This window comes from Electrona antarctica (assembly GCF_951216825.1).
Source record: "Electrona antarctica genome assembly, chromosome: 3".
Lineage (NCBI taxonomy): Eukaryota > Metazoa > Chordata > Actinopteri > Myctophiformes > Myctophidae > Electrona > Electrona antarctica.
The window spans coordinates 15,550,766-15,561,539 of NC_136808.1; the positions used below are offsets into that span (position 1 = coordinate 15,550,766).

Sequence of the window (10,774 nt, forward strand, 5' to 3'; positions counted from 1 at the left end):
ATAAATACTCAAATCATGAACGCAGCGTGCAATTTACGTGAAATTTTGCACGCATATTCCTACTAGGCAGAGGATTAAATCTCACCCTTTTCACATTGGCCTGTTATAGCGCCACCAGCAGGTAGAGTTTTGCAAAGCACATTTTTGGAACAAAATGCTTAAAATCATGAATTTGAACATCCAATTTCCGTCAAAGGCGTAAGAAGAAATGACATGATGAGCACTTTTTCTAGTTTTGGTTCTAACCTATTCCGTCCACCGTAGCTTGCCTACTTGGACGTGCACAACTCAGCTCGGAAGAGTTGAGGAAGTGAGTGAATAATGAGCAAGTAAGGACGTGAGGGTGTATAGCGCAAAATCCTGAGCGTTGTTCAACTCTGAGACTGTTGAAATGTAAACAATGTTTGATTCTGAGATGCACCGGACCTGGTGGAACTCTCTACTGTCAAAATGTAGACAATGTTTGATTCTGAGATGCACCGGACCTGGTGGAACTCTCTACTGTCAAAATGTAGCTACTTATTATGTTTTTCTCAGTTTAACGAACACTCAGGATTTGACCACGTGGCAGGAAGGGTGGGGGGTCTGTGATGCTCACTTCACTTGAGTCCTCCTGCTGGTTGATGACAGTCAATGCATCCTCGGAGGCCTGCCGCTTGGCATCGGCCAGGGCCCTCTCCATCTTAGAGCGCTCCGCTGAGATCATCTCGTGAGCTTTCCTCTCAGCGTCTGACACCGCCTTCTGCAGCTCTGACATCGCTTGTCTCTTCACCTCATTCACAGCCTCCTCTGCAGAGAGAGGGAGGGAGAGAGAGAGAGAGAGAGAGAGAGAGAGAGAGGTGTTACTTCTGAAGACCTGTGGTACTAAAAAATAAAAATAAAATGTTCGTGCCAGGGTTTCGTTGTGAAGCTTTTTGGTCGGCTATTTTCAAATGGCAGATGGGGTTAAAGTGGTTAAACACATTTTGCTGGGGATCCCCTGGGACCCCCTCAAGGACCCCTGGGGGGTCCCCGGACCCCATTTTGAGAACCACTCACAACGTGACTTATCGTGAGCTTGTAGATCTGCTCATTTCGACACTGTCGCGTGGCGCAGTATAAAGTAAGCATACGCTTGTTGCTTGTTGCATCTCAGCTAACAGATGTACATCATCCAAGATTTAAAACCTTCTGTCAGAATACGAAAGCAGACAGACTTGAATAATTAATTGAAACACGTCTCGCAGCAATCATTTTTCAGTGCTGACAACAGCAGATGTCTCCAAACTTTGTTCACCAACTTCAATATTAACCCAGTGGTCTGGGATTCCCCGCTGTTCATAAATTGCCCTCCTGACATTACAATGAGTCAATGGGAAAACAATATGAATAAAACACATTAAAGTGAAGACACTGCATTGCCTCCCCATCAGTGATGTATATCGTCACTACAGGAGTTCCCATGAAGGAGACGTTAGCCTGTGGCCTTTTGTTCTACAAATGCCAGCACATATACATGAGTGAGTAGGCTGTGTTTTTAGAACAGGCAGGTGCATGGACTCCTTTACAGATGGCAGTCTAAAACGGGAGTTTCAGTCTAAAATAGGAGTTTCCAGAGCTCCCAAAGCTCAATAAAAGGCAGGAGTGATTGTATTTTGCCATCGTTCCTAGCTCTCCTCACAGGAAAAACAAAACAAGCGTACATTTTCCATACCTTGCAGAGAGCTCTAGAGAATACTGTGTGGAGAAAGGGGCTGCTCAATTTACAAGGCTTAGAATTATGCCGAGAGACAATTACTAAATTGATATGTCACGACCACAAGAAGTTTCTAGCCAGCCAAGAAAACTTTTGTCCCAGCAGTCATGACATTTAAGAGACTTGAGAGATACTGTTCTCTCCACTGCTGCACAATCTGTGAGTCTGTCCGTGTAAATGAGAGAACTCATGCAGTTGGCACTCGCCCAGTTGTCTCAAACTGTCGAGAAGAAGGCAGCAAGCTTGTGTGTGTGTGTGTGTGTGTGTGTGTGTGTGTGTGTGTGTGTGTGTGAGAGAGATGATCCTTGTGTTCTGCTGAAGTAGTTTGTATTCTTTCGACCCTCCCAATGCCCCCCCCCCCCCACACACACACACACTCACACACCTCTACTATCTGCACCATCCTAAGCTTCTCAGCTATCAGCGCTAATACATTCACCACTAAGATTAGTTGGCAAATTTAATTAATTCTTATCAAGGAGACTGCATAGCAGATGCCAGGGCAATTAGCACTTAATGGAAAACACGGGGCAGCAATATTAACATTTTAATTCCACGGGGAATGTGCGTTTCTGTCCGCTTTTTCACACTTTTGATCTTGTTTTCCAAACGCACTGGAGTCTCTTCACCTGAACCAGACCAGAGAGTACGTGTCTGGCATCAATTAATGGGAAGAAGTGCTACAACAAACTAGCTGGCTGCTGAGGCAGCAGGGAGATACACCCCATTTATACAGAGAGAGAGAGAGATGGCATCACACTAGAGCTGGGCAATTATCTGAAAATATATCAAAACGAATACTTAGAAGAACCAATATCAGACTTATAACCGAATAATCAAGTCCCCTCCCCCTTATACATCAACAAATTGACTTAAATCGACTAAACCGATTAACGATTAGTCTGATTAACCACTTAACCCTGTATTATACTTTGATGTATAATGGTGATTACAACAATAGGGAAAATAGCTGATCTACAAGCTTATTGATCTGCAATTTCCACATTGAAATTGTTTTGTTAATTAATCGTAATCGAGACAAAATAATCAAAATAATCAATAATCGTGATACTGATTTGAAGTCATATCGCAGAGCCCTACTGAGAGATGAGAGATCTGCCGATCACTGAGAGATGTAGCCGATCTGCAAGCTCACAACGACTCCCGTCGCAACGCATTGTGAGTTTGTAGATCGGGTATTTTTGGCACGCAACACCAATGCACAACATAAGAATAAAATAAGCAACAGAGATGGTGGCAAACGTGTGCACACACATATACACCAACACTCAAACAACTAGCAGCGAGTAGGACTGCACGATATTAGGAAAACATGTGATAACATTGCTGAAAATTGCAATGACTATATGACTTGCGACAAGTAAACAAATATTGAAGTATATAGTCAAAACATTTTCTTGTAATCTAAACAAACATTATACCTGAATTGTTAAAATGAATAAAAACCTGAAAACAAGTTAAATAACCAGTAGGGCTCCAAGTGATGGACAAAATGTGTGAAGTGTGAATACATGGCATGTGCAATGTGCATATACTATTTATTGCAGTTCCATCAGCTGCGATATGTGCAGCATATTGTGCATGTTGTTAATATTGCGATGACGAAACGTTTCAGATTCATTACTCACCCTGCTTGTTTTGGAGGTGCTTTAGTGCTGGGGAGAGTGGGATGCTGGGGGTACCTGGATGAAAGACAACTACAATTAAAAGAGCTTTGGGTTTTCTCTTGTTTTTGTTTTTCTGCACGTGAAAATGCAGCACGGTATTCTGCAGACAGCAGCAGCATATCTGCTAGAGTAGGTCGGGTATTGGTGGATGACTGCAACAATAGTGCTGGGACCATGTGTGGTGTGACCAGAGCTGAGCTGGGCTAACAATATCTGCTATACAATAGAGGGTATGCGCATGCTTAAAGTGAATGGCACATCGAGTGGCAAAGAGACAGGCAAAGTGAGTTTAACATTGTTTAATGTTGTTTAATGCAATCAGATGGGACTTTTCTGTTTGGATGTATGGGCTGTCAAGGCCAGAAAGTAGTTTTTGCCACTCAGTAGGCGTTCCTGCATAAGTTCCGGGTTTGATGATGATGTCACACGCATAACCTCTATATTGTCGCTGTCGGGTGGAAACCTAGTATGTCCAAAATTGCGACTATTCAGAAAATGGAAAAAATAACCTGTGTTCCTATTAAATACGGAGATACAAGGTTTCTGCCCGACAGCATGATATACAGAAAGGCCCAAACAATGCAACCCTTCCATCTATTGGACCACACTTCCACGAAAACATGAGCCAAATTATCCTCACCAGGATACCATTGTAACCAACTTTACCCAATTCAACGATCCCAGGGGCCTTTGTTTGATTCAACCAAATTATGTTTATGTATATTGTGCAGAAGCTATACTGTTAGCTGTCACAATGAAAAGCAGTATGAAGTCAGGGTTTTTCTGATTCCAGTGGAATCCAGTTATAATGCTGGGACACCAGCCTTATGCTGCGCTGCTGCGGCCCGCCTCGGGCCAGGTGACTGCATTTTCACTGCAAGTTTAACTGCAGTGGCCTTTCATAGTGGTGACAGATGGAGAGTGTTTAGCCCTAATGACTCAGAGGGCCTCCAATCCTCTGGCCTTATGGACCTGCAAACTGCAAGGCCTCTGTTCTGTCTCTGCCTCAGGTAGTGTGTGTGTGTGTGTGTGTGTGTGTGTGTGTGTGTGTGTGTGTGTGTGTGTGTGTGTGTGTGTGTGTGTGTGCGTGCGTGCGTGCGTGCGTGCGTGCGTGCGTGCGTGCGTACATATGTGGTGGGAAGCCAAACATTTACTGCTGCTCAGCTCTTAAGGGGTATCCCCCTTGGCCAAGGAAGATATTAGGCATCTGGGGCGTCATTTCTAAAACCACATGGATTCCATACTAAAGGTTTACACAAGACAGACAGATTTATGACTGTAAACACGCATACCTGCACAATACTCTCCCAGTCCCTTTATATCCTGCCCTCTTAAGTTCCACAATGAATTAACCATAATGATTCATGTACTAACAATAGTACTAACAGTACTAACAATAGCTATAGTATACATCAATAATAAACCACTGACTTCTTCAGTTAAAAAGCCAGAAAAATGACTATAAGGAGTAGTAACTTATCAAGAAGCCAGCCATCAGACACTAGTCCAGTGAGTCTGATGTCTGTTGCCTTCGCTGCTGTGTCTCAGAATAAAGTAACTGGGTTGAGCAAGGCCATCGAGCTACGTTTGTCAGAATTCTGCATCACATACAATAAAATGCTTTGCTTTCCAAGTGTAATAGAAGGCTGAGTGATTTGATAGGGAGTGAAATGAACACACATGTGTCAGAGTTACTGTACTGGTGTGCACATTCTCCCATCAAATTACCTTTTATAAATCTACCAACTTTTGTGCAGTAGGTGGTGTGCGCATCTTTCATGTCCCGTTTTGCGCATACCACGGTTAATGTAAATGAGGCTCCTTTAATTCAGGTAGAGCTACTCTGCATGTGGACCATGCAGACGACAATACATTACATAGGGTTGTTGAGTCTTACCAGCTTTCCTCCAGATCTCTTCAGGCAGGTATCCTGAGGCAGGCCTGTGCAAGAAGTCTCGGTGGATCTCTGAAAAGTAAAGTTTCTGGACTTACTTTTGGGATCAGCATTAATGGCAAAAAACATCCGATCTACAGGCTCAGAACATGTTGCTATGCAACAGGCAATGTGTTCTGAGATTGGCTATTTTGGGGAGAAAGAAAATAAGATATGCCTTTAATGATATGCCCAAATAGGGACACCAGGTTGAAAGAGGTTAGATTGTGAGGGCTGAAAGTCATTAACTGTCAGCAATACTTAATGACATGTCATGTATTATCCATTTCCATTTGTACGCTCGGTACTTCCAAAACACACACATTTTCGCTCAAAATGTACTACTATTTCTGGATAAACTGTTTCATGTACAAACAAGGCATGGGCATGCACAATTGCAACAGTTAAACTAAACTGCATTTTAAAGTATTTTCTCCATTTTTGCTTCTTCATTCACCGCAAGGGCATGCAAGAAAAACAAAAAATCGCCATGAATTCAAGGCATTACAGGTTATTCCTTTAAAACAGGCGCCCCCTGTTTGCCTTTCCTTCTGTCTGTGGATTCGTAGGGATTTTCAGCAGCAGTTTTTAGTACCTATGTTCTGAGGCGGCTCGCTGCTGTTAGCTGTGTTGGAGGAGTTGTGGTGAGGAGGAGGGAGAGGAGGAGGAGGAGGAGGAGGAGGGCGATGTTGCTGTCCATTGCTCCCACCTTTTTTCATCTCCTCCACGTCGCTGTAGCGCCGTATCCAGTGGTTCATCTCCTCGCGGTCGGCCTCCTGGCAGCGGCGCAGCACCGTCAGGGAGCGCCGCGTCTTCTCCACCATGTCCATGATGCAGTTCAACAGCTGCAGCGACAAGACGGATAGAAGGGACAGGACGAGGTTTAGATGACGCACAGCACGTCGCCTTTACCGTCACTGTGGTGTGGCTGATGGGTGATTTAAGCAGTCACACCTGGCCAGAGTCCAAACATCAATGGGACACTGAGCTGGGTGTGACCCGTTAAAATGAGCGGTTCTCAAAGTTTTGCATTTGGCCACGAACCCCCATCTCAAGGACCCCTTGGGATCCCAGACCCCACTTTGAGAACCTCTGTTTAAATCAGCCATCAATCACATCAGAGTCACATGACAAAGGAAAACAGAAGTGAAAGGTCCTCCTCCCTCCCATTCTCCACCTCAACAAACACACAAGTGAAAACTGCAGTTTGCTGGCGATTATGAGAACAGTTACATTTATTTGCAACTGTAAACAACCTTGATTTGAACCCAAGTCAACTGGAGGCGAAACCAAACACCACTCCCTGCTACAGGCAGGGCTGCTCTACTACACAGATACTGAGGCTTAATCACAACACATAAATATGAATGTCCTTCTACAGTATTCATTCATCCATTTGTTACAGGTCCATTTGGTGACATTTGGTTACATTTTGTTACATCATTATTTTCTTATTTAGTTCTTTTTTTTTTACTGTGTAGGGAGCACTGAATAGAATCACTGTGTTACTGTAGGTGAGTAGATATAAACAAGAGAATGTCTTTTGTGTGTTTGCGTGTATGACTGTGTGTGTGTGTGTGTGTGTGTGTGTGTGTGTGTGTGTGTGTGTGTGTGTGTGTGTGTGTGTGTGTGTGTGTGTGTTTCTATTGAAGTGCATAACAATGGCAATGTAACAGCTGGGCTACTGATGAAAAAACAAAAACGAACCGATTCCTTCCACCCTTCTGCTCCATGCTTTGCCTGTTAAAGCGCCTTAAGTCTCTCTCGTCTCCTTCCCTTTCTTCCTTAACACTATGTCAGGGTTTTTATTTTCCACCCTTCATAATGTTTCCATTCTCCTCTGGTTCTGTTAAATTGGTTTGACATGCTCTGCATTAAGTCCATATCTTTCCTTGTATTCACCCTTCATCTCTCTCTCTCTCTCTCTCTGCCTCTCTCTCTCTCTATAGAGAGAGATGCGCCGTAAGTTAGCTATATTTATTTCACTGAAGTGTTTCTAATTTGGCAGGGGTCCAGGCAAGGCCAGTTCCATCCATGACTGAAACCCTTGTCTCAGCTGCTCTCCCCAGCTGGAGCTGCTCTCTACTGAGTCCTGAGTTCCATCTGGGGCCCTGTGTGTGTGCGTGTGTGCTGTGTGCTGTGTACATGTGTGCATGTGTGTGTGTGCGTGTGCGTGTGTTCCCCAGGGGTCCAACTACACCTTCTATGCTTATGTTAGAAATAGAAATAGAAGAGAGGTTTCATTTCATTTCTTCATCACGTCAGGTCGTCGGCACAGACCTAAAAGGTCAGCTGTCAAATTCTCATCAAAGTCAGTCACCGAGATTCCTTGTCTGGTCAACACTCCTGTCCTTGTCTGCCATCTCTCTAGCACTAAAACCTACAGTCAGTGCTGAACAGTAACAAAGTATATCTACTTGAGTACTGTACTTAAGTACTTTTTTATTATTTGTATTTTTGGATACTTACAGTATGCTACTATGATAAATATTGTAATTTTGGCTCCGCAACATTTCCGGAAGAATGTAGGGTGCACGATTATGAAATTACGATAACTTGCAGGGTCATATCTGCCGATACCGATTCTAACCGATTCCAATATTATACAGAGGACCACAATGCAAACAAGCCTAAGCCTTATAGGGGCTTGGCCCAAAGCCTGTTAATAAAGTATGGCATTTTTATGGCCGATTCCGTTTATATCGGTCATCCCTAGAAAAATTACATTATAAATTAACCACCTGTGACCCTTTTTGAAATATAGTAAGAACAGTCTGTCTACAGCGTGTAGATCTGCTATTCTTACTAATATCCTATATATTTTTAACAGAACAACTTTCACTTGTAGTTGTGTAACATTTGACCAGAAGTATCTATACTTCAAGTATCGAGGTTGAGTACTTTGTCCAGCACTTCCTACAGTAAACGTCAGCCTTGCTTGGTTCTGCTCCTGTGACTGTACTGCACAAAGGGACTCTTGTCTTCAGGAACAAAATAAAGAAGTCAGTGTTAAAAAAAATAATAACGTAGCTACCCCGCTGATGCGTACATTATCAAGATGCTTCCATTCCTCGGCCCACTCCCGATCGGTCAGGCGGTGATCGATCACTTCCTCCTGGCGCGCTCCGTGAACTGCTGCAATGCAAACACATGGGACAGCATTGCCATCAGACACACAGACTGTAGTTGTTCTGTTGGGTTATGAGCAATATGAGAGTGTGGTGGCATGTGTTTTATGTGACCCCCCCCCCCCCCCCCCCCCCTTTTATTTTTAAACAATAAATATATAATAAAAAATACAGACAGCACTCAGACACAACTGACTGTTTGCCGCACAATAACATCCTCAACATCAATTCAACTTAGGGCTCAGATTGTTACAGTAAATGAACATATTACTCTGCAGCAAAAACACTGTAAGCTCCATCTAATAAAACAATGTGTCTCTTTCAAGTTGGTGCATCATACAGTACATGACTGAAGTAGAATGCAGTCATTCTAACTCTGAGAGTGTACAAATGGAACCAAACATTTGTACACTGTCAGACTTACAGACATGTAAGGGTGCTTGTGGAACCCCCTCAAGGACACATGAGGGTCCCTGGACCCCACCACCACAGAACTAGGACTAGTGTAAAGTTTCTAAAAAAGTAACATATTTCCAAAAGCATAAAACATTTCAAGAAGTTTCAAAAACGTCCTCTCTATTCCGAAAGAAGACAAACATTTTAAAGTTTGAACACAGCAAGCTTCTGGGTGATGACAGAGGTAGAGCGAGCCAAAGTGTTGCAGAGGAAAGGTTACTTACATGATGTAGTAATAAAGAATAGTGAGTCCAAATATAGAGATGGAGCCCATGCAGTTAATTATGTCTCAATGCATTGTACTCTACCCTTGTAGGGGACATTATGGACACCGACATGGCATTCAATCTACAAATGGATATTCTATAAATCCTACACAACCGTACTGTATGTTACAGTATGCCCATTGAAAACAAAATCAAAACAAATGAACTTCAACAAACAATTCAATGTAGATAGTTGTTGAAAGTGTATATCTCACACCAAAACCGCATCGGTTCAGTGGATTTGTTTGGCAATTCACCACAGCAGAGAGTCCTTGTCCTGCCAAGACATATATGGATTGACACAGTGGCAGGAGGACATAGGCATGCACGGCTGCAGGCTTTATATAGAGCCAATGCCTCATGGATTATCACACTCCACTGACAACTGGCCTTTGTTCTCTGCATGCATACACCAAGATACTCTCCCACGTACACAGTCAAGTCCTCAACGTTGTTTCATACCCATTTAAATGTAGATCCCCATTACACTCGCAGAGTTAAACTAACAGATAATACAGACATATAACAACATATCCAGTCATACACTGTCACTCGTTCAACCAACTGTATCACAGACTGACGTGTATTTTAATTTGATTCCCTGAATCACCATCAGCTCTCTTCTTAGTTCTTACCTGTCTGCCGGTGCCTCTCTCTGGCATCGCGGTGTTCATTGTGTCGGTAAGCGTCTCTGTAGTGGTGCGCCAGGGCCATGTCCTCCAGCCGGTAGTGTTGGGGACCAGCACCAGGGGGGTTGGGGGGGTGGGGCAGGCCGTTGGGAGGGTGCGTGGGGAGGCCGTTGGGCGGCGGGTGAGCAGGGAGCCCTGTGCCCGGGCTGAAGCGTTGGCTGGGGCTGAGGGTGCAAGGCCTCTTAGCCAGGTGCTCTGGGTGCAGGCCGTCTCTCTCTGAACTGTCTTTGGTCCTGATGGCAGAGGGGGGGACAATGATCAGTTGGTGTTAAAGGTGTAATGCAACGGAAAGGTGGACATTTTAGTTGAAACACCGGTCTGAAGTTTCTGAACTAATCAGAGCGTCGCATCCCTTCAGGCGATGGGACGGTAGCTAGGGTCGGTAGCTATGCTATACCAGCGCATGCTGTGTGTTTGTTTACAATTCAGATAGACGGCCAGCTGTACCAGTTTACTGTTATGTGGCTTATTTCTACCCTATAATGTTTTCAGATACATATTTTAGCGTGATTATTAAGGATTTCTGTAATCAGTAGCAGCTGTGTTTGCCTGTTTGGACGGATGCGGAGATATGGGGAATTAAACAGGTGAGCTTCATTTTTATTGGCTTTTATCGATGTGGGCCTCGACACGTCATCACGCAGCACGTTTTCGTTTTCAGGAAGTAATAAAAAATATATTTTTATGGACTTTTGATATAAAAACACACAAAAATGTGAATGTTCCCATTTTTTTGGCATCCATTGTTAGGTATGCCCATATGATGACCACGGAGATGGTCTAAAAGTGTGATAAACGTATTTTTCATTTCACTACACCTTTAAAGCTCTAGACTGTAATTCACCTTTGTGGATACAAAGGTGATACAATTGGGGTGGT

The 10,774-nt window shown here is 43.7% G+C and overlaps 1 protein-coding gene across 1 annotated transcript in view; it reads right to left on the minus strand.

Moving 5' to 3' along the window:
• Window positions 1–10,774, minus strand: part of cbfa2t3 (CBFA2/RUNX1 partner transcriptional co-repressor 3) — a gene marked incomplete at its 5' end in the record, with an annotated part of 53,607 nt that overhangs the window by 7,246 nt on the left and 35,587 nt on the right. The window contains 6 exons of the mRNA XM_079496219.1: window positions 599–789; window positions 3,385–3,438; window positions 5,321–5,389; window positions 5,952–6,201; window positions 8,391–8,491; window positions 9,842–10,128. Of these exons, the coding sequence (XP_079352345.1) occupies window positions 599–789; window positions 3,385–3,438; window positions 5,321–5,389; window positions 5,952–6,201; window positions 8,391–8,491; window positions 9,842–10,128 (952 nt within the window). The remainder of the gene's footprint in view (window positions 1–598; window positions 790–3,384; window positions 3,439–5,320; window positions 5,390–5,951; window positions 6,202–8,390; window positions 8,492–9,841; window positions 10,129–10,774) is intronic.